A 24,476-nucleotide genomic window follows, 5' to 3' on the forward strand; every position below is an offset into this window, starting at 1 on the left:
TAGGTATTGGCAGTGTCAGGGGTACACTTTGTAAAGTATATGATTGTCTAACCACTATGTTGTACTAATATAAAATAATATTGAATGTAAAAAAAATTTTAAACAAATAATATATAATGGGTACCTTGTTAGGAGGACAAAGAAAAAGATAAAAAGGGATGGTATAGTGTGTAGTGTGTCAAGATTGAAGATTTTGGTACCTGAACCTTTTATATATTTTTAAGAACTTCATTTTAGTCTTCTAGAAATATCCATGCATTTTTATTCTTTTAAATAAGCAATGAAAAAAATAAAAAATGAGCACTGAATATTATATAAACATTAGGTCATCTGTCAAACCTTTGAGATAGCCAAACCTAGATATATGACTATTATTAAAACTTGACAATAGCATAACAGGAGGTAAGGTTTTTCCAGGGCAAGGATCAGATGTTCAGCTATACAGATCTTGCAACAATTGATTGACAAAGTCACCACATCACTAAGATGTCTACTATAGATGAAAAAGGAAATATAAACTATGAATCAGAACCAGGCAAAAATGAAGACTGACATATCTGAAATCAAGAACACAATAGAAGTAATTAAAAGTAGATTGGATGAAGCAGAGGATCAAATCACTAATTTGGAAGACAACTTAGAAATAAATACCAAATTAGAGCAGCAAATAGAAAAAAGAATTAAAAAGCAGGAAGATGACTTAAGGGAACTTTGGGACAACATGAAAAGTAACAACATCCACACTATAGGAGGAATACTAAAAGAGGAAGAAGGTGAGCAAGGAACAAGAAAACCCTGTTTAAAGAAATAATGCCAGAAAACGTATCCAACCTGATGAAGGAAAATATCACACAATTTCAGGAGGCACAAAGAGACTCACACCTAGACACATCATAATTAAACTGGAAATCAGAGAGACAGAAAATTACCTACAAAGGAGTTCCCATTAGAATGTCAGCTGACTTCTCAATAGAAACACTTCAGGCCAGAAGGGCGTGGCATGAAATAAGCAAAATAAACTGGGGAACAGTACTCATCTCAGACAAAATAGACTTCAAAACCAAGGCCCTAACAAGAGACAAAGAAGGCCACTACATAATACTAAAGGGAATGATTTGACAAGGAAATATAACCCTTGTAAACATATATGCACCCACTACAGGAATACCCAAATACATAAAAAAACAACAACTACTCTTGATGGACATTAAGGGAGAGATCGACATTAATACAGTCGTAGTAGGGACTTCAACACTCCACTGATTTCAATGAATAGATCTTCCAGACAAAAAATCAACAAGGAAACAAAGTCCTTAAATGACACATTAGATTAGATTGATCTAACTGATATTTACAGAACATTTCACCCAAAAGCAACAATATACATATTTCTGAAGCACACATGGAACATTCTTAGACCACATGTTAGGACACAACAAGTCTACACAATTTCAAGAAGTTTGATATCAAACCAAGCATCTTCTTGGATAGCAATGGCATGAAGTTGAAATTTTAAACTGTTGTTTGAAATTTTAATCCTGCTATTTGGCTTCTGCAGATGCTTGCTTGCTTAAATAATAAGGAAAATAAGACTACTCCCACTTCAGAGAGGCTATTAAACCTTCCCCGGATGAAATTATCAGTGCTGGCATCAGGCCAAGCCTTTGGTTGAGGCCTTAAGGCCCAAGCACAAATGGGCTCTTTAAGAACTTGCAAAGGGGGCCAGAAACACCTCATATTTGGGAGACAAAGAAGGTAAAAACATATAAACATGGAAAATTTCTCCATGTTGGGGCCCAGAATTTGAAAGACATTTTCCTCTGGACCCGAGCATAATAAACGTAACTCCATCTCTCTAAGTATTGCTTGGTTCTTCTCCAGTTTTCTGTAACAAAGTTAGAAATCAACTACAATAAAAAAACAAAAAATAGCTCAGCTGGCATGGCTCAGAGGTTGAGCATCAACCTATGAACCAGGGGGTCACGGTCATCAGTCCAGGAAGCAGAGAATCAATGATTCTTTCTCATCATTGATGTTTCTATTTCTCTCTCTTCCTCTTCATTCCTCTCTGAAATCAATAAAAATATTAAAAATCACTAAAAAAATACTCCAATACATTTTGGCTAAATAACTTGTTATTAAACAAGAATGGGTTACCAATGAAATCAAGAAAGAAATTTAGAGAGAACCAAGATGGTGGCCTAGGTAAGCACATAAGCTACTGCCTTGCACAACAATTTCAAAAACAACAACTAAAATTATAACAGACTTCATCCAAAAACACAGGAAAGCTGTTGGATTGGGAAATCAACTAACTATAAAGAAGGAGAGAGTTTCATGGATCGGATTGAAAGCCGCAAATTGCTGAGGTAGAGAGACGCTCGTGTGCAGAGAGGAAGTGTGTTCGAATGCCTGGCTGGCGGGAGGGGAAAGGATTTCCCAATTGCACTGAACCCTTTCTGACTGTACTGAACTCCAACCCTGGCCAAAACCCCATGGACCCAGGCTCATATGGGTGGAGTCTGGACACCCAGAGACCCAGAGACTGAGAGACTGGGGGAGCCAGGAGAAAGATACCCAGAGACTCAGAGACTGGGGGAGCCGGGAGCTGCAGCGGGCAGGGTCTACAGTAGCAAATGAGTGAATATGCGCAGAGGTTTGAATATGAAGGTTGCCCGACCTCTCCATAGCAGAAGGAGTCAGAAGCTTCAGACTACAGAGACCCATCCCAATTCCAGGTGAGCCCCTGAAGCACCCACGCTCTTGGACGGGGAATCTGGGTTGGTCAGGTGGAAACTCAGGGGAACCATGGAAGGCAGAGGTCAGGTGGAAACTTAGGCAAGTGCACCAGAGCAGGGCTGACGGGAAGCCAAGATGGTCAGCTCAGCCCTGAGACTCTTCCCCATCCAAGCTGAGCACAGAGGCTTCTGCAATTTTGCAAGTCTGATCCTATAAGACTGTCTCCAATACAGAAGGTATCCCAGAGTAGACACAGTGGATACTCACATCCAATTGGCCTGAAGGTCAATTCCTCCTGGGGATACCAACAACAATAAAGACTTAGATACAACAAGGCTCTACACATAGTCAACAAAGAAGAGCACCAAGAGTGTCTACCTCAGGTAACTGAGGAGGCTGACCCCTGGGCCATATAGGACACCAAACACACAAAGCCATCCTATCAACTCTGGGAAGCAGCGAAAATGTCGAGACAAGGAAATAGATCTCAAACGAAAGAGGTGGAAGAGAACAAAAGGCTGGATATAGAGTTCAAAACCACGGTTATAAGGTTTTTTAAGAATTTCCTAAAAAAGGCCGATAAATTTATTGAGACCCAACTAGAAATTAAACATAAACTGACTGAAATAAAAAATATTATACAGAGATCCAACAGCAGACTGGAGGATCACATGAATCAAGTCAAAGATTTGGAATACAAAGAGCCAAAGGACATTCCTCTGGAGAAGCAAGAAGAAAAGAATCCAGAAAGTTAGTGTAAGGAGTCTCTAGGACAACTTCAAGCATACCAACATCAGAATTATGGTGGTTCCAGAAGAAGAGAGAGTGCAAGATACTGAAAACATATTTGAAGAAATAATATCAGAAAATTTCCCCTAACTGGTGAAAGAAATAGACCTACAAGCACAAGAAGCATACAGAACCCAAAAAAAGAGGAATCCAAAGAGGAACACACCAAGACACATCATAATTAAAATGCTAAGGGCAAAAGACAAAAAGAGGATCTTACAAGCAGCAAGAGAAAAGCAGTTACTTATAAGGGATCACCCATAAGATTATCAGCTGATTTCTCTCTCTCTCTTTTTTAAAAAAATATATTTTATTGATTTTATACAGAGAGGAAGAGAGAGGGATAGCGAGTTAGAAACACCAATGAGAGAGAATCATCGATCAGCTGCCTCTTGCACACCCCCTACTGGGGATGTGCCCTCAACCAAGGTACATGCCCTTGACCAGAATCGAACCTGGGACCTTTCAGTCCCCAAGCCGATGCTCTATCCACTGAGCCAAACCGGTTTCGGCTATCAGCTGATTTCTCAACAGAAACTATGTAGGCCAGATGAAAGTGATGAATAGTGAGAACCTACAACCAAGATTACTGTATCCAGCAAAGTTATCATTCAGAATTGAAGGGCAGATAAAGAGTTTCACAGATAAGAAAAAGGAGTTCTTAAAGGAGTTCATCACCACCAAACCAGTATTATATGAAATGCTGAAAGGTATTCTTTAAGAAGAGGAAGAAGAAAAAAGTAAAGATAAAAATTATGATCAACAAATACGTATCTATCAACAAGTGAATCCAAAAATCAAGTGAATTAAAAATCTGAGGAACAGAATAAACAGTAAATATAATAGAATCAGTGCAAAGAAAGGGAGTGGGAGAGAATCCAAGATGGAGGCATAGGTAACACCTAACTGCAGCCTCACACAACAATTTCAATAAAATACAACTAAAATACAAAATGGACATTACCCAGAACTACAAGAAAGTCGACTGACTGGAAATTCTACAATGAGAAGGAAAGAGAAAACCAGAAGGAAAATCAAAGGAGCTGTAAAAGCCTAAGGTATGGAGACACATTGTGCGCGCAAAGAGGACGTAGCCAGAGAGGAGGGGTGCCTGGCTGGCGTTCCCTAGCGGGAAGGAGATAAAAGCTCTGGACTGTGCTGAACCCCAGATCCGACAGTACTGAACCCCAGTTCTAGGCCAGACCTTGGCGACCCAGGCTTATACAGAGGGAGCCTGGGCTGTAAGGCAGAAACCTAGGGGAGCGGCGAAAAGAAGTCCTGGAGGCACACACATTGCGTGCAGAGAACAGGTGGTTGACTGTGACGATGGATTGCCCTAGTGGGAAGGAGACAAAAGCTCCAGACTGCTCTGAACCCCACTTCCAACCCCACTTCCAACTGAACTGAACCCCAGTTCCAGGTTCATTGGGGGAGAGCCTAGACTGTTTGGTAGCAGGCGAAACTCGAGGGCACCTTTCTCTCAGAGGTGCTTGCAATGAGTACCAAAGGGCCCTGAGGAATTCTGAGACTCAGGAGCCTCATAGGGCGTGGTTGACGGAAGCCAAAGCTGTAGGCTCCACCCTGAAACTCTGCCCCATCCAAGCTGAACACAGAGACTTTTAATGCTACCAACTCAGGGAAGCTGCGAAAATGCCGAGACATGGAAACAGACCACAAACGAAAGAAATGGAGGACAAAAAGTGACTGTATATAGAGTTCAAAATCATGCTTATAAAGTTTTTCAAGAATTTCCTAGAAAAGGCCAATAAAACCTATGAGGATATGAAAAGGGATCAACTAGAAATAATAAGGGATCAACAAGAAATAATAAGGGATCAACAAGAAATAATAAGGGATCAACAAGAAATAAAGAATACATTGTCTGAAATAAAAAATATTATACAGAGTCTAAAAACAGAATGGAAGATCACAAGAATCAAGTCAAAGATTTGGAACATAAAGAGCCAGAAGATACTCCTCCGCAGAAGCAAGAAGACAAGAGAATCCAGAAAGTTGAAGATAATGTAAGAAACCCCTGGGACAACTTCAAGCGAACCAATATCAGAATTATGGGGGTCTCAGAAGAAGAGAGCAAAATACCGAAAACATACTGAAAGAAATAGTGACAGAAAACTTCCCCCACCTGGTGAAAGTATTAGACCTACAAGTTCAGGAAGTGCACAGAACCCCAAACAAAAGGAATCCAAAGAGGACCACATCAAGACACATCATAATTAAAATTCCAAGAGCAAAAGACAAAGAGACAATATTAAAAGCAGCAAGAGAGAAACAGGTAGTTACCTATAAAGGAGCACCCATAAGAATGTCAGCTGATTTTTCAACAGAAACCATGCAGGCTAGATGGGAATGGCAAGAAATATTCAAAGTGATGAATAACAAGAACCTACAACCAAAAATAATCTACCCAGCAAAGCTATCACTCAGAATCAAAGGCCAGATAAAGAGCTTCACTAAAAAAAAAAAAAAAAAAAAAAAAAAAAAAGCTAAAGGAGTTCCTCACCACCAAACCAGAATTATATGAATTGCTGAAGGGGTTTCTTTCAGAAGAGAAAGAAAATAAAGATAAAAATTATGAACAACAAATACATAACTATCAACAAGTGAATCTAAAAACCAAGGGAATTAAAAAACCTGATGAACAATATTAACTGTTTAATATAATAGAATCAGAGGTATATAAACTGATGAACCAAAAGATAGATATAGAGACAGGAAAGCAACAAGCAGACTGTCAAATTACAGCAGAGAGGGTAGGGAGATCTGAAGGAGATAAGAGATCAACCAAAGAACTTGTATAGATGCATATAAGTACAACCAATAGACACAAAACTCTGGGGAGGGAAGGTATGTATGGGGGAGGCAATGTTAAAATATGTACACAAATAATAATTTAATTAAAATAAATAAATAAAAAAAGAAAGGGAGTGGATTGATAATTATCAAGGGGAAAGGGGTGTGGAGTATGCAGAAAGAAATTGGACTAAAATCGTACACCTATGGATGAGGACAATGGTGCAGGGAGGTAAGGGCAGAGGGTGGGATGGGAACTGGGTGGAAGGCAGCTATAGGGGGGAAAAGGAGAAACAATTGTAATAATCTGAGCAATAAAGATTTATTAAATTTAAAATATACATGTATATAAAGTATTCATACAACTCAACAAAAGAAAGACAAATAATTCAATTAAAAATGGGTAGAAGATCTAAATAGACATTTTTCCAAAGAGGACATACAAATGGCCAGCAGGACATACAAATGGCCAGGAAAAATGCTCAAAGTTACTAATCATCAGAGATATTTAAATTAAAACCACAATGAGATATTAACTCACACCTGTCCGAATGACCATCATCAAAAAATCAACAAACAACACATGCTAGTGAGGATGTAGAAAAAAAGGTAATACTAGTTTACTGCTGGTGGAAATGCAGATTGGTGCAGCCACTATGGAAAACAGTATGCCGTGCCAGCACAGCCAAGGGTTCAGCGAGCCTGAGGGAGGGCTGATGAAGGATGAAGAAAAAGACAGACAAGATAATAAGCTGGGGCTAGGTGGATCTTCTGTGCCTGTCTGAGGCCACAGAACAGACCCAGACTGCAAGCTGATGCTTTATTTACAGTCAATGGCAAATAAGATAATTTATAATGTTCTTGTAACTTTCACTTGTTTAGGCAGCACTTGCTGCCCCTCCCATAGCCCATTAGCTACCCAGGAAAGATCTAGGGAGCAGTTAGAAGATCAAGCTTAATTATGCTTAGAGGACTGTGCCCTCTAAGCTGGGACTTGTTTGCGACTTTGCCTGCAGGCCAGCCCGAGGCTTAACCCTATAACCACTTCTTACAAAACAGTATGGAATTTCCTCAAAAAACTAAAAATGGAAAAACAAAAACAAACAAAAAAAACCTAAAAATGGAACTTCCATTTAACCCAATGATCCCCCTTTTTTTTTTTTTAAATCAATCTTTATTGTTCAAATTATTACAAAGGTACCTCATTTCTTCCCCCCTCCACCAGGTTCCCACCCCACCCTCCGCCCCCTCCCCATCCCCCATTGTCCTCATCCATAGGTGCAGTTTATGTTCAGTCTCTTCCTCCCTCCCTTTCCCCGATAGTAAATCCCTTTTCAGATAGTAAATCAGTTACTTAGCATTTTATCATATCAATAATACCTCCACATGCCCAATGATACATTTCACACAAAAGACATTTCCAAATAGGTCAACCAGCGTCATCCAGGCCCCACCCAAGGCACTCACAGATCAACACCCCAGCCCTATACTAACTCAACACATCCAGATCTAAGCCTTCATCACTTGATTCAGCAGACCCTCAAGTTCCCGCAAAAGTTTCCAGCCATGTCTGAGAGGCAGCCGTGGGGCAGGGGCAGGCGAGGAGCGAGCTGTTTCGGGCCTGGCTGCTCCGGGCCTGGCCTCTGTTGCTCTGGTTCGTTCCACAACCAGCTGCTCTGGGTCTGGTCACTGCTGCTCCCGACCTAGTTGCTCTGGACTTGGCTGCTGCTGCTCCGGGCCTGGCCGCACCCGACCCGGCTGCTATGGGCCCGGCTGCTCTGGGCCCGGCCGCTCCGGGCCTGGCCGCTCCCAGCCCGGCAGCTGCTGCTCCTGGCCTGGCCACACCCGACCCGGCTGCTCTGGGCCTGGCTGCTCCCAGCCTGGCAGCCGCTGCTCCGGGCCTGGCCGCTCCCAGCCTGGCAGCAGCTGCTCCGGGCCTGGCCACACCAGACCCGGCTGCTCCGGGCCTGGCCGCTCCCAACCTGGCAGCCGCTGCTCCGGGCCTGGCCTCACTGGACCCGGCTGCTCCGGGCCCAGCCGCTCCGAGTCTGGCCGCTCCCAGCCTGGATGCTCCGGGCTTGGCTACTGTGTTCTGGGCCTGGCTGCTCCCAACCCAGCTGCTCTGGGCCCAGCTTCTCCGGGCCCGGCCACTCCGGGTCTGGGTGTTCCTGGACTGGCCACCCTGGGCTTGGCTGCCTCCGCCTCAGGCCTGGCTGCCACTGCCCCAGGTCTGGCTGCTCCAGTGCTGGCTATTGTTGCTCTGGATCTGGCTGCTGCTGCTCTGGGGCCTGGCCGTTGCTGCTCCGGGCCCGGTTGCCACTTCCTTGTGTCTGGGCACTCTAGGCCTGGCCGCCGCTGTTCCAACATTCTGTCCTTTTTTTTTTTTTAAACGCATATATGTTGCAATGTTGGCTGGTGAGTTGAGTTCTGACTTAGTCTTTGATTCTTTGATTTTTCAAGTTGTTCTTTGTATTCTTTCTTAAGTAATTTTACTATCTTTTGCTCTCACTTGATTTCTTCACATTGAGAACTTCTTTGGTTTCTTCCTCCTTGTCCTGGGAGCTCAGCAGGTTGGCCTGTGGCACCCCTTTGTTCTCCGTGGGCTCCTGCGCTGCTCCAGCCTGTTGCCAGGGTCAGCGCCGCCCAGGAAGCAGCCCAAGGCCTTGGCTCCGTTGCCCTTGCTCAGAGGTCGAGGGCTCAGGGGCACCCCCCCCTGGGGGCCCCGTCGCCCGGCTCCCTGCCGGCACCCGGCTTGCCGATGTCCAGCAGGGGCTCCTGCTCCCTGTCGCATTCCTCCAGTCTGGAGCTTTTTTTTCTCTTTCCCGCTAGGGGAGTCTAGGATCAGAGTCAACCGACTGTCCTCTGCGCACAATGCGCACGACTCTGGGGGCTCCGCTTTTCGCCACTCCCCTGGGATTCTGACTCACAGCCCCGCCTCCCCCTGCTCGAGCCTGGGTCCCCAGGGTCTGGTCCAGGACTGGGGTTCAGAGCAGTCAAAACTGGGGCCCAACACAGCCGGGGCTCCCATTTCCTTCCCTCCAGGGCAATCCCGCATCAGAGTCAACATTCCTTTCCTTGCAAGCAATGTGCGCGACTCCGGGGGCTCGACCTTTGGCAGCTCTCCCAGGACTCCACCTCACAGCCCCGTCTCCCTCTACTTGAGCCTGGGTCCCCAGGGATTGGCACAGAACTGGGGTTCAGAGCAGTCCGGACTGAGGCTTGGTGCCGCCGGAGGCCCTGTTCCTTCCCACTAGGGTAATCCAGCATCAGAGTCAACATTCAGTCCTCTGTGCACAATGTGCACGCGACTCTGGGAGCCCTGCTTTTCGCTGCTCGCCTGGGATTCTGCCTCACAGCCCCGTCTCCCCTTGCCGGAGTCTGGGTCCCCAGGGTCTGGCCCATAACTTGGGGCTCAGCGCTGCCGGTTCGGGGGTTCAGCCCAGGCTGGGGGTTTTATTTCCTTCCTGCTAGGGAACGCCGGGCAGCACCCAGCCTTCTTCTCCTCTCCGGCTGCGACCTCTCCGCAGGCTCTCGCGTGCGAGCGCGCAGCATGTCTCCGTACCTTAGGCTTTTTGACAGCTCCTCTGATTTTCCTTCTGGTTTTCTCTTTCCTTCTTGTTGTAGAATTTTCAGTCAGTTGACTACCTGTGGCTCTGGGCAATGTCCACTCTACATTTTAGTTGTATTCCATTGAAATTGTTGTGTGCTGCTGCAGTTAGGTGTCTACCCGAGCAGCCATCTAGGATTCTCCAATGATCCCTCTTCTGGGAATATATCTGAAAACCCCCAAAATGCCAAACAGAAATAATATATGCACCCCCATGTTCATAGCAGCATTATTTACAATAGATCTGGAAACAGCTCAAGTGCCCAGCTGTAGATAAATGAATAAAAAAGCATTGGGACATTTACACAATGGAATACTATGCAACTGTGTAAAATAGGGATCTTTGGGACAGCATGGATGGACCAGGAGACTATTATGCTAAGTGAAAAAAGCCATTCTGAGAAAGACAAATATCACATGATCTCACTTAGTGACATCTAATGAGCAAAATTAATTCAATAAAATAAGACCCGTAGCATGGAGGCATGAAAATGACTGACATACCTCTGTGTGGGACTTGGGGGGACAAGAAGAGATAAACCAGCAGAAATTGGTTTGACTCAGTGGATAGAGTGTCGATCTGTGGACTGAAAGGTCCCAGGTTCGATTCCGGTCAAGGGCATGTATCTTGGTTGTGGGCACATATCCGGTAGGGGGTGTGCAGGAGGCAACTGGTCAATGTTTCTCTCTCATCAATGTTTCTAGCTCTCTATACTTCTCCCTTCCTCTCTATAAAAAAAAATCAATAAAATTAAATAAAAACTTAAAAAAAAAAGAAGAGGTAAACCAAAAAACTTATATATTTATATGCATAGCCCATGGACATGGGCAATAAGGTGATGAAGACCTGGAGGGAGAGTAGGGACTGAGAGGAGGGGGGAAAAGGAGAGAAAAATAAGAGACATCTATAATACTACCAAATCTATACTAATAAGAGAGAAATATTGTAATTGACTGTCATTCCTCAACACCCACAGCCAATCAGGAGGGAATATGCAAATTAGCAGGACAAGATGACAGCAGCCACAGAGCCAGCTGGAGTGGGTGGGAGGCTTGGTGACAGAGAAAGCCAAGCTCCCCGCCTGCCTGGGCCGGCTGCCAAAGGAGGGGCCTGTGGGCAGTGGTCATGGAACAGGCTAGAGTTAGTGGGAGGCTTGGACCACTCGGGCTGGTTGCTGAGGGAGGGGCCTGCAAATGGCCCTCAGCCCCTCACTCAGGCTGGCCAGGCCCCTCATAGGGGTGAGAGTCCCCACTGGGGGGCGTGGCCAGCTTACAAACAGCCATCAGCCCCTGACCCAGGCTGGTCAGGCACCCCAGTGGGGACTCCCACCCTGAGGGGGATGTGGCAAGTCTGAAAAAGGCCCTCAGCCCCTCACCCAGTCTGGCCAGGCCCCCCAGGGGGGCTTTCACTCTGAAGAGGGCATGGCTGGTCTGAAAACTGCCCCAGCCCCTTGCCCAAGCTGGCACCATCCCCAGTGAAGACCCCCATCCCAATGGGGGTGTGGCCGGCCTGCAAACCACCACAGGCCCCTTGTCCAGGCCACCCCGACCTCCAAGGGAACCCCCACCCTGATCTGGAACACCCTTCAGGGCAAACCAGGCAGCCCCCACCCATGCACCAGGCCTCTATCTATACTAAAAAGAGGGTAATATGCTAATTAGACTGGAGACCTTCCAGGCATTCTTGTGGACAAAGCCATGGCGGCGGGGCTGAGGCAGAGGCAGTTAGGGGCCAAGAGGGGAGGGCAGTTGTGGATGATCAAGCTGGCTGTTGGGGGTGATCAGGCGGCGGGGGGGGGGGGGGCACGGGGGTTGACGACAGTTGGGAAGTGAGCAGGCCAGCAGGCAAGGTGGTTAGGGCAGGTAGGCAGATGAGTCGTTAGGAGCCAGCAGTCCCGGATTGCAAGAGGAATGTCCGACTGCCAGTTTAGGCCCAATCTCTGTGGGGTCCCCGATTGGAGAGGGTGCAGGCCAGGCTGAGGGACACCGACCCATGCACAAATTTCGTGCACTGGGCCACTAGTATATTAATAAAAATACATTAAAACAAGATGAATAAAAACTGATAAGAGAATCATCGATTGACTGCCCACTGGGGATCAAGCTGGAAACTCAGTCATGTGCCCTGATTGGGAATCAAACCGTGACCTCCTGATTCATGCATGGGTCAACACTCAACCACTAACACCCGCTGGGCACACTGTACACTTTAAATAAACCAGTTTTGGGGTCAATTTTACCTCAATAAATCTGGGGGAGGAAGAAAAATATATTTTTCAAACAGAGTAGATAGATATGGTGAAACCTAATCAGCACATATTTGTGTTGTCCAATATTCATGGGAGACAAGATATCACATTTCCTGATTACAAAATGTATTTAACCTTTGCTAGGTATCTCAGTTCATTAGAGTATTGTCTTAATATGCCAAGATAGCAAGTTTGATCCTGGTCAGGACACATACAAGAATAAACCAATGTATACATAAATAAGTGGATCAACAAAATGTTTTTCTCCTTTTCTTTCTCTTTAAAATAAAAATTTAAAAAGTATTACAAGACTATATTAATCAGGACAGTATTGTAGATGAAGAAGGGGATTCTATAGAACACATTCCAAATTGAACACTTTATCTTTACCCAATCTTACTTCACTCAAGCTGCTTCTTGTTCCACATTTTGTTTCCTATTTCCATGGATTACTTACCCTCCACTTGGTTACCCAAGCAACAGCTCAGACACCATATTTCTGTCACTGTCCACATCAAATTCAAGTACTGAATCCTATTGAGTTTCCCAAATACAATTATAATCTACCCACTTTCCTCCATCCCTTTATGGTGTAAAGTGTGTCAGACATCATTAATATAGTCCATGTGTTTGCTGGTATAGACTTCTATGATAGCCTTTCAGGTGGTTTGTTCTCTGATTCAGACCCCAAAGTATTTATGGGTTGAATTCAGATAATTCATGAATTTTGTTGGAGAAAAAATTATATCTTTATTTTCACTAATCTGTAACGAAATCTTAGTATTTCTTTTTTATGGATGTAACCAATGACTTTATTACCAAAGAAAATCCTAAGAGGGTGCAGGCCAGGCTGAGGGACTATTACCAAAGTATTATATTTTCATATCATATTATATTGTAAATATCTAAAACTCATTTATATTTATTAGTTTTTAAAAATATAATTATTGCCCTAGCTGGTTTGGCTCAGTGGATGGAGCATCAGCCTGCGGACTGAAGGGTCCCAGATTCGATTCTGGTCAAGGGCACATGCCTGGGTTGCGGCTTGATCCCCATTGGGGGACGAGCAAGAGGCAGCCAATCAATGATCCTCTCTCATCATTGATGTTTCTGTCTCTCTGTCCCTCTCCCTTTTTCTCTGAACGTGTTCACTATGAATAAAGATATATTTTTTTAAAAAAGAAATATGATAATTATTAATAATACCCACTGCTAGATCTTTTTATTTAAATATGAAGAAGCAGTTGTGTCCAAGGACCTCCAAAGTGAGGCCGGGTGCCAATGGTCTGGACCTGTGACGTGGATGAGTTGGCACCCAGGCCAGGTTCGGGGATGGCCATGGAGGAGCGGCCGCGGACGCCGAGGAGCATCCTCCGGGCGCTGGGTCCTTTCCCCAGCGTCTTTGCTGCGGGCGCTGTGGCCACCGGTTCTGTAGCCGCCGATTTGGAGGTCCTTGCGGAGGACCAGAAGCTACCTCCTTCCTGTGTCCCAGAAGCCCAGCGCCTGGAGTCTGGATGGGACCGCCTGCGGGAGCTGTTTGCCAAAGATGAATGGCAGAGAAGATCAAAGGAACTTGAGGATATTTATAAGGCAGCCATTACAGGATGCATCATTGGCTGGGCATATGGGGGAATACCAGCTTTTATACATGCTAAACAGCGCTACATTGAGCAGAGCCAAGCAGAAGTTTATTGTAACCGGTTTGATGCTGTGCAATCTGCACATCGTGCTACCACTCGAGGCTTCATCCGATACGGCTGGCGCTGGAGCTGAAGAACTGTAGTGTTTGTGACAATATTCAACACAGTGAACATTGGTCTAAATTAGGGGTGTCAAACTCAATCAGAGAAGGGGCCAAAATCTAAAATCCAGCCTAAACCCCGGGCCGAATGGTTTACTGAACAGTCATAAACTGTCATTGTGATGGAGACGCAGCGGAGTGCAGTGATGACAGCGCGGTGCGGGCCACATTGCAAGGCCTGGCGGGACGGATTTGGCCCGAGGGCCTTGTGTTTGACACATGTGGTCTAAATGTATACCGAGATAAAAATGCCCTAAGCCATTTTATCATCGCATGAGCTGTCTCAGGAAGCCTTTTTAGAATAAATTTAGGCCTGACTGGCTTCGTAGCTGGTGGCATAATTGGAGCCTTGCTAAGTACTCCTATCGGAAGCTTGTTGATGGCACTCCAGGAGTACAATGGTGAGATGATTCAGGAGAGAAAACAGAAGGATAAAAAGATACTCCAAGAGTTGAAACTGGAAGAGTGGAAAGCCAGACTACAAATTACTGAGCGCCTCCCTGAAGAAATTGAAAGTAGCCTTCAGAAAAACCAACCCAAGGATGATACTGAGAAAACTGAAGCACCGCTAAATCTTCCTAGAAACCCTTCATCAACAGATAAACAAGACAGGGACTGAAAGTGTTCTGGACCTGAATGCCAGTAGGCTGGCTACTCCTTGGGTAGCTGATGACCAGTGAACTAGCACCTATAATGGCAGTGACTTGCTCTTACCTTTTTTTAAAACCAAAAACTGGGCTGTTGTACTTTCACTTTATTTATCCTTAGATTTAAATACATACATATATTTATATTGGTCAATATATGTATGTTGATGGATCAATAGATCTTTTTTTCTTAATTTTACAACAATAAATTAAAAAGATTAAAGTTGAAAAAAATGAAGAAGCATATATAATACTATCTTATACTTAAAATATTTTCATAACTGTGTTTTAGGATAATTGTTTTTGTATGTAATAGATTTATTTATTTACTAGCTGTACCCGGCCGCGCGTTGCTGTGGCTAAGTCTGGGTAAATGGAAAAGAAAGAAAAGAGAAAGCGCACTTTTCTAATGTTTAATTTCACAATGCTTGTGGGTATACAATATTTTTTGTTGTTCCATTGTCTGTGCAGATATAGAGATTGTCTGGTTTGCTGACTCTAGAACACACAACATATAATTGTCAAGTGAGAAGCAATCCGTGTCTAGATCTAAACCGCACAATTCTAAACATTGGCCCTGAGCTTTGTTGATGGTGATTGCAAACGCCAATCGAATTGGGAATTGTAATCTCTGAAATTGAAATGGCATATCCGTTGGAATCATAGGAATGCGAGGAATGAGGACATCTTCACCTTTGAAAGGTCCTGTTAAGACTGTTGCTTCTCGACGTTGCTCATTAACTTTTGTACTGCAAGCCTCGTGCTGTTGCAAAGGGTTGGCTGGTTGATAGTTCACAGGATGATAATTGGCACACCGGATTTCAACTGCTGTGGGTGCGGTGGCATCCCTGGCCGATCCAGTGAATTAAAAAATTCTGTTGGATAATTAACCGCTTCATCTGCTTCCACAACAGTGCCGACAGACTTGTAAGTGACTGCCTCGCTTTGAATGTTAGACTGAATAATATTGTGAAGTTCATAGACATCTTTGTTCTTGGCTGCAAGAATAGCTCGTTCACTCAGCCGATCATGATTCTTATAATTGGTTTGAATATTGGGACATACTTTTTCAACCAATTCTTCTTTTGACTTCACTAAATTGCAGAAGTTATGAGGCAATGAAATTTGTCCTGAGGACAGATCAACCAGCACCTTTCCATTCCCAATTTCCAGCAACTGATGTGAGAATATCCCAGCTGATTGATCGTTTTGCAGCTGGACACGGATATTTGTAGTTAATTTTAACGTCTTGACGTGTCACCACAAAGTAGAGTATCTCAGGTAAGCATTTATTTCGTCCGCTGGTGTTGATTGAGGAATTACAGGAAACGTGTGCCTGAAATCTCCTGCAAGCAATATTAATGCGTTCCCAAATGGTCTGATGTTTCCATGGGAATCTTACAATGATCGATCAAGAGCCTCGAGCAATTTTTAAAAAAATATATTTTATTGATTATTTTTACAGAGAGGAAGGGAGAGAGATACAGAGTTAGAAACATCGATGAGAGGCATCTATCAGCTGCCTCTTGCTCGCCCCCTACTGGGGATGTGCCCGCAATCAAGTTACATGCTCTTGACTGGAATCCAACCTGGGACCTTTCAGTCCGCAGACCGATGCTCTATCCACTGAGCCAAACCGGTCTCGGCCCGAGCGATTTTTTTTTGTGTGTGCCATTGTGCATTCATCCCAAACAATAATTTTGCATTTCCGCAATACTTTTGCCATGCCGGATGCTTTGGAAATGTTGCACGTGGGAGGGTCAATGAATTGCACATTCAATGGCAATTCCAAAGCGGAATGAGCAGTTCTTCCACCTGGTAGCAATGCCGAAGCTATTCCGGACGATGCAAGAGCTAAGGCTCTGTCACTGTGGGATCAAATTGATGCCAGAATCAATCTAATTAGGAACGTTTTACCAGTTCCTCCTGGCGCATCTAAGAAGATTTCTCCAACCCCGTTATTTTAAAAAAATATATATTTTATTGATTTTTTTACAGAGAGGAAGGGAGAGAGATAGAGAGCTAGAAACGTCGATGAGAGAGAAACATCGACCAGCTGCCTCTTGCACACCCCTTACCGGGAATGTACCTGCAACCAATGTACATGCCCTTGACCGGAATCGAACCTGGGACCTTTCAGTCCGCAGACCAACGCTCTACCACTGAGCCAAACCGGTTTCGGCCAACCCCGTTATTGACAGTTTGCATTATTTGATTGTAAATGCCTTTTTGCTCAAGCGTTAGCTTAGAAATATTTGATTGCCCATACAACAAAAGATCATCCGTGTTGTAATTTTGTTCACGACGCAATTTCACATCAAGCGAAGCAGCAGCAGATCGATTTGGTGATGGCATTCCCAAATGATTGAGAACTTTGTTCACAACTTTTAAGCACTAATCTTCAATCATTATCAACATTGAAATGGAATTGTAAAATTGGAAATTTGGAAATCATAAATCGGAAACATTGAAATGGAATCGTGAAATGTTTAGTATGGCATGTGTTGCTGATGGTGCTGTTTTTCAAAAAAGCATGTTTTTACCTGTCACAGGTGTGACATCTATATAATAGTAAGGTAAAGGTATATAAAAACACGTGCGTATTCGAATGCAATGTTGTGTCAAAATTTCAAAGCAATCGGTGAAGAAATTTCAGAGATTTAAGATTTTTGAACAAACTAACATTTACATTTTTATTTATATAGATGTAATTAATATATATTTTTTTATTTCAGAAACGGAGAGGGAGAAACAGAAACATCAATGATGAGAGAGAATCATTGATTGGTTGCCTCTTGCACGTCCTCCACTGGGGATCGAGTCTGCAACCTGTGCATATACCCTGATCGGGAATCCAACCATGACCTCCTGGTTTATAGGTAAACACTTCACTGAGCACTCAGCTGGGACTTAATAGATTTATTGACATATAATTCACATACCATATAATTCCCCTACTTAAAGTATATAATTTAATGGGTTTTTTTATATTCACAGAATTGTGCAACCATCACCACAATCAATTAAAAAATTTTTCTGACGGGGTGATGAATACATAATACAATAAACAGATGATGTATTATAAAATACCCCTGAAACCTATATGATCTTATTGACCAATGTCACCCCAATAAATTCAATTTTAAAAGATATAAAAGCAAAAGAATAATTTTTCATTACTTTAAAAAGAAACACTGGCCCAGCTGGTGTGTTTCAGTGATAAAGTGTACACCCATGACCATGAGATCATAGTTCAATTCCCGGTCAGGGCACATGCCTGATTGTGGGCTCAGTCCTCAGTGGGGGATGTGCAAGAGGCTGCCAATCAATGATTCTCATAATTGATATTTTTATCTCTTCTTCCTTCTCCCCTCCTTTCTCTGAAGTTATATATATATATTTTTTTAATTAATTAATTTATTTTTAAAGAACACTATATCTATTAGCAGTTATTTCCCATTTCTTCTCACCTTCACTCCCTTCTCCCAAAACTGGACAACCACTAGTCTTCCCTCTGTCTCACATGTGGTCTTTTGTGTCTCATTTATCCACTTATTATTTATTTATTAATATTAAATTTATTGGGGGGACATTGGTCAACATGATCATACAGGTTTCAGGTGTGGGTTTCTATGTTACAATATCTGTATATAGTACCAGTGCCCATCACCCAAAGTCAAATCTTCTGCTATCACCATATGGCTTCATTCCTTAGCATTATGTTTTCAAGGTCTATTCATGCTGTGGTATATATCATTACTTCATTCCTTCTTATGGTCTGGTGCACAAAATTTGTGCATGGGTAGGGTCCCTAGGCCTGGCCAGTGATCAGGCCCAATTAGGGCCTTCCTTCTCCCAGTTCCCAGCTGCCAGCCAGGGCCTTCCTTCATTCCACGCCACCCCCTGGATGTCAAACTCCTTGTCAGTTGAACTCCCAAGGGGACAATTTTCATATTAGCCTTTTATTATATAGGATAATATTCCACTGCATAAGTGTACCATATTTTATTTATCCATTCTCATTTTATGGACCTTAGGACTTTTTAGACAGTTTGGGTATAATGAATCATACTGCTATGAACATTTATTTATAAGTTTTTGTGTTTCAGTTCTTTTGGGTATATGCATGTTTAACTTTTGAGAACTTCCACATTGTTATTCAGAACTGCTGTGCCATTTTGCAATGGTATCAGCAATGTAGGAAAGTTACAGTTTCTCCACAGTAAAAAAAATTGTTATATCTTTTTTTATAATTAAAGCCATCCTATTATATGAAGTGCATTCTCATTGTTGTTTTGGTATGCATTTCTCTATTATCAAAAGGGTAATGAAGTTAAACATTTTTTTTTCATATGCTTCTTGGCCACTTTTATATCTCCTATAGAGTAATATCTTCTAAGATCCACTGCCCATTTTTCAATTGGGTTGTCTTTTTATTGTTAAGTGGTTCCTTCTTCAGTTTAGCAGGCGGCTCTGGGCCTCAGGCTGCTCAGAGCTTCCTTCCAAGGCGAGGGAGTAGGGCTGGTACCCCACAGGGCCTGAGAACAGAGTATCATGTCAAAGATATTATTCTTCAGACTTAAAATCAAATTGGGCCCTGCCTGATAGCTCAGTTAGGGTATTGTCCTAATATGTCAAGGTTGCAGACCAGTTCATTCCCTGGTCAGGGCACATAAAAGAAACAACCAATGAATGCATAAATGAGTGGCATAACAAATGAATGTTTCTCTCTCTCTCTCTCTCTCTCTCTCTCTCTCTCTCTCTCTCTCTCTCTCTCTTTCTCTCTCTCTCTCTCTCTCTCAAAATAAAATAAAATAAAATAAAATAATAGAATTTTCCCTGGTAAGTTTTGCACTTGCTTGGTATCCATGAGCCCTTTTAAAAAAAAAATCCAAATTTTCCCTTTTGGGATGGGAATGTTCATTTTATGCCTGCCCCATCATTGTATTTTGGAAGCAGATAATTTGTTTTCACAGGTTCATAGCTAGAGAGCAATTTTTGCCTCAGAATGAATCATAGCTCCAGTCTCTTCCACACTTGATTTAGATTATATTTAATTGAACTTTGGGACTTAGAGCTGATGCTGGAATGGGTTCAGGCATTTGAGCTATTGGGACTGCAGTGAATCTATTTTGCATGTGAGATGGATGTGAAGTTTTGGGATCGAAATGGTGGACTAAATTATGTGTTGAAGGCTTAATCCCCAGTATATCTAAATGTGATTGTGTTTGTAAAATTGAGGGCCTTTATGATGTTGATTACATTTTGTTTTAAGTCCTAGCTCTAGAAATCACCTCTCCTCCTCACCACTGCCACTCCCAGAGACCTAGCCTTTCCCCCCAAATAATCAGCAACTCTCGAGGCAGCAGAAGACAGTAGCCCCCGTACCTGACTCATGTCACAGGGTCCTGATTGCTGGCAGGCTAAAGATAACATATTTTCTTTCTTCCTTTTTGTTTTTGTTTTGTTAATCCTCACCTGAAGTATATTTTTCCATTGATACTTAGAGAGAGTGGAAGTGAGGGAGAAAGAAAGAGAGAAAAACATCGATGTGAGAGAGACACACATCGATTGGTTGCCTCCTACACACATCCCAACCAGGGCCGGGATCAAACCTCCAAACAGGTACATGCCCTTGACTGGGAATTGAACCTGAGATCCTTTGGTGTGCGGGCCAACGCTCCAACCACTGATTAACAGCAGCCAGGGCTAAAGGTAACACCTTGACCTAAGTAATGCTTCAGTTCCTGAGCCTTTAAGATGAAATGAACCCCTGGTTACTTTTCCAAGAGATTCTGGAGCTGTTTCAAGACCTGAAGAAATAACTTATTACCTTTACGTTACCTCCAATCAATGAGTTCCCAACAGAACCTCTAACCCCTAAGCCACAGTGTGTTGTGATTTCTTCCCCTGTATGATCTGTAAATCACAGGTCATTGGGGAGTTCAGGCTTTTAAGCATTAGCTTCTCATTCTCCTGTGTGCTAGCATCTATCATCTATCTATCTATCTATCTATCTATCTATCTATCTATCTATCTAAAAGCCTAATATGTTAAGTGTCCAACCGTTTACCAGTTGCTATGATGCACACTGACCACCAGGGGGCAGATGCTCTGACAGATAGGTTAGCTTGCTGCTGGGGTCTGGCCTATGGGAACTGGGTGGGACAGGCTGGAGATGCCCTGGAGCCCTCCTCATCCTCAATCATGCACCAGCGGGGTCCCTTGGCCTCACCTGTGCCCTCTCACAATCCAGGACCCTTTGGGGGATGTCTGAGAGCTGGTTTTGGCCCGATCCCTACAGACCAGGCTGCTGGACCCTGCTGGTGCATGAACCTATGCATTGGACCTCTAGTTTGTAATAAATTAGCCAATATTTCTCTACTATAATCTTGGTGTCTAGTGTTTGGCTCTGCTAATGTCTGGTGAACAAACTCTTGCTGTTCCTGTTATACAAATGGTGATTCTATTGGGACTCAGCCCTGAGTGGGTTTTCTGCCTGCAGTTCAGCAACCCCTGGCTGCTAGTGGTCACTCAGGTTCTGTGTGAGCAGCTGCCTGGACTGATTGTTCCAGGGACAGGTCTACAGTGCTCACCATTGACTTGGCATGACTGACTCACAACGCTTTCATTTCGCAGTGAGAGAAAGTGGGTACTTGGTTTAGAAGACATCTACTGGTCAGTAGCTTTGCAGGTAAAGACCCCAGGGACAATCCCCTGTTACTTTTGGTTGGGTCCTTGAGGAACTCATTTGACTTGGTTTGAGGGTCAACCATTGAATGCCGTAGGAAAAGGATCCTGAAAGGTTGCAATTAGAAACTAGGATTGATTATTGGAATTATATCAGTTATTTGTTGAGTCTGTGTCTCAACTCAGGTGTGGAGTTTTGTTTTTAACTTGAAACTGGTTTTGAATTTAGTCTAGAGCTGGCAAATTAAATTTGAAGGGAAATGTATGAATGTGCGTGAGTGAGATATGTTGTTTGTCGATGTTATTTGTTTTACAGCATGCAAAGCTTTGGTCGTTCAAGCAGAATCTTATATTTGTTCATTTACCAGAAACATAATCTGGATCCAATTTTCCTCTGAGTTGTGCCTGGAACACAAAGGCTAGAGATTTAAAATGACAACTATAAGATCTCTATTTATGCTTCTCTGTATGTTTATATATGTCTATGTACTAGTGTGTATGGTCTAGGTGTAGCATATTTCCGCCATTGAATTCTAAGTTATAATATTAAATTGGTTTAAAAAAATAAGGTCTTATATAAGAACTAGAGGCTGATAGCGCAAAGATTTGTGCAATAGGCCTTCCTTCCCCTGGCTGCTGGCACTGGTTTTCCTCTGGCACCTGGGACCCAGGCCGCAGCAGAGCCAAGCCTTCAGCCTTCAGGCTTGGCTCTGGCCGCAGTAGAGCCTTCGGTCTTCACTTCATGCCTGTGTATGCAAATTAACCTGCCATTTTGTTGGGTTAATTTGCATAGTCACTCCCTGCAAAGGGCATCATGGGGATATGGTCAATTTGCATATTTCTCTTTTATTAGTGCAAATGCTCAAAAATAGAACAGGCTACCTGGCGGTGTTTCGCTCAGTGGTTGAGCAATGACCCAGGAATCAGGAGGTTCAATTCCCATCAGGACACATACTTGGGTTATGGGCTTCATCCCTAGTAGGAGGCATTCAGGAGACAGTCCTTCTATGGTGTTTCTCTATTAATGATATTTCTATCTCTCTCCCCCTTTTCCTTCCTCTCTCTGAAATCAATAAAAAAAAATTACTCATTTGAGTGATAAAACATTTAAAAGAATAGAACAGTCTGTGCTCACTTTGGCAGCACATATACTAAAATTGGATTGATACAGAGAAAATTGATACAAGGATGACATGCAAACTCATGAAGCATTCCATATTAAAAAACATAATAGAACAGGCTAATCCAAATGCTTTTCAGAATCACATGATTTGGGAAAATATTTTATATTAAAGCTGGTTCTGAGTTTGGTTTGGTTAAATAGTCATATCTTTAGACTCATAAGCATTAAATAATACTTTGATTTTTTCTGAGTTTATTAGTCAATTAAGTAAGCTCATGTTATATCTTGCTGGAAACCAAATCAGTTTCACTGAAAAAGAGATGTTGACAGGAAGCCAGGAAGGCTGGTCAACAACCTTAATTGCTCTAACCTTTAGTTGAAATATTGTTAGCTGAAGCAGAATCTACCTTGTCCGTGAAAGTTTGTTATTTCCTGCCTAAGGGCTACATGTAAATTTCTGTTTATGATGCTTAAGATGTTTTCCCCAAAGCCTCAATAAAAGGGGATGGCAGGGCCAGAGCAGTAGTTCTCCCACTAGAGTTGGACTACCGCCTGGCCCCCCAAATTGCCAAATTGAATTTCTTCAAGTCTCTTTTCATTTGTGTGCGGCCCTTCTCCAGAAGCTGAACCCTGAATTGGAACTCTTTCTACGCGGGCCGTGAAAGAGAGTCCTATATCTGGTGCCTTCAACGCGGGGCTTCTGGAGGAGAAGGTATTTTTCTCCTAGAGCGAAGGAGGAAAAATACACCGAGAAAAGGTGTGGAAGATTCACCAGAAAAAAGGTGTGGAAGATTCACCAGAAAAAAGGTGAGGGGAATTCACCGCACTCAAAGCCCATGGCCAGCTGCAGAGTCGCGAACTGTAAGTAGGGTGGGAACGTCTTTTTTCAGCCAGGCTAATGGGGAAGAATTAGGTTATAAATATAAAGTAAACTTTATTATAGATTTTTGTTTTGTAAACTTAAAGAATGTGGTTTCTTGTTCAAATTAAAATCTTAGTTTGTATTTGGAATTTAAAATCTGTAATAAGAAATGAGACTCCACTGCTGAAACCGCCTCTGGTGCGGAGAAATTCAAAGGTGGCAGGAGAGGGCAAAGCTATTTGCTCTCCTGCAATGAGATTACTTAAAGTTTTCTTTAAAAATTATAAAAGAATTCCCAGGGAAATGCTGATCTTGGCCAAATTGGGTGCTAGTTATTACTTCAGAAAGCAAAAAAGAAAGAAAAAATTTAAGACCTGTCTTTATCTTTTAAGCATGAAAAAATGTGTGGCCAGATCTGTTGAAACTTCTCCCAAAGTAAGCTTGATGTGGGGGAAGGAAAGAGACACAAGGCAATCCTATAAGGAAGACCACTCTCTCAATAAGCTAAGGAATGTGGTAACTTGCATTTGAATGGCTACAAACTTCCTCCAAATTCCTGTGGCAAAATTTCTGTGGAAGTTTGCTTAATTATAAAAATAAAAAAATAAAGTTTAAATTTGCCTCATAAAAAATCTAGAGGACAGAATGGAAGCTCTTAATTGATTATGTCTTGTATTTTTCTTAGAAATGTAAAGTGTCATTAATCTAGGTCATGCAATATATATTTGATTTGGCAGCTTTAAAAGTTTAAAGTGCAAATTAAATTGGGAGAAATTATATAGTTGTGGTAATTAAAATATCTAAAGTATAACTTGTTTTTGAGAAAATAAAAAGTGTGTTTTCTCTAATAATTAGGAATTAAAAATAAGTTGCTTATTATTGGTCTAATTAAAAAAAAAGGATTAATTCTGTGATCTCAACCAAATATTTTCTATGCAAAAACTAGTCTAAATTTAATTGATATCTTAAGATAATAATAAAAGGTATTATAATATTTAAATCATATATGGATATAGATATTTGTTTGATGGTTTTTTCCATGTTAAAATTTCAAGGCCTTAACAGAGATGATTCTTGGAAAGCTCCAAGGGCCCGGAGAAATACAAGAAATTTATTCTCTTCTTAAATGATTTAAAACAGATTTAATAAATTTGAAAT

At 42.6% G+C, this 24,476-nt stretch overlaps 1 protein-coding gene and 1 pseudogene across 1 annotated transcript; both read left to right on the forward strand.

Moving 5' to 3' along the window:
* The first annotated feature begins 13,446 nt into the window (after positions 1–13,446).
* Positions 13,447–14,567, forward strand: LOC118729628 (complex I assembly factor TIMMDC1, mitochondrial-like). Its single transcript, XM_045587440.1, has 2 exons — positions 13,447–14,008; positions 14,218–14,567. Exon 1 carries the CDS (start codon positions 13,477–13,479, stop codon positions 13,966–13,968), a length of 492 nt encoding a protein of 163 aa, XP_045443396.1. The 5' UTR covers positions 13,447–13,476; the 3' UTR covers positions 13,969–14,008; positions 14,218–14,567.
* A 7,893-nt stretch (positions 14,568–22,460) lies between these two features.
* LOC118731012 lies at positions 22,461–22,556 on the forward strand (annotated as a pseudogene).
* Positions 22,557–24,476: the final 1,920 nt, after the last annotated feature.

This window comes from Pipistrellus kuhlii, unplaced genomic scaffold, assembly GCF_014108245.1.
Source record: "Pipistrellus kuhlii isolate mPipKuh1 unplaced genomic scaffold, mPipKuh1.p scaffold_m20_p_3, whole genome shotgun sequence".
Classification (NCBI taxonomy): domain Eukaryota; kingdom Metazoa; phylum Chordata; class Mammalia; order Chiroptera; family Vespertilionidae; genus Pipistrellus; species Pipistrellus kuhlii.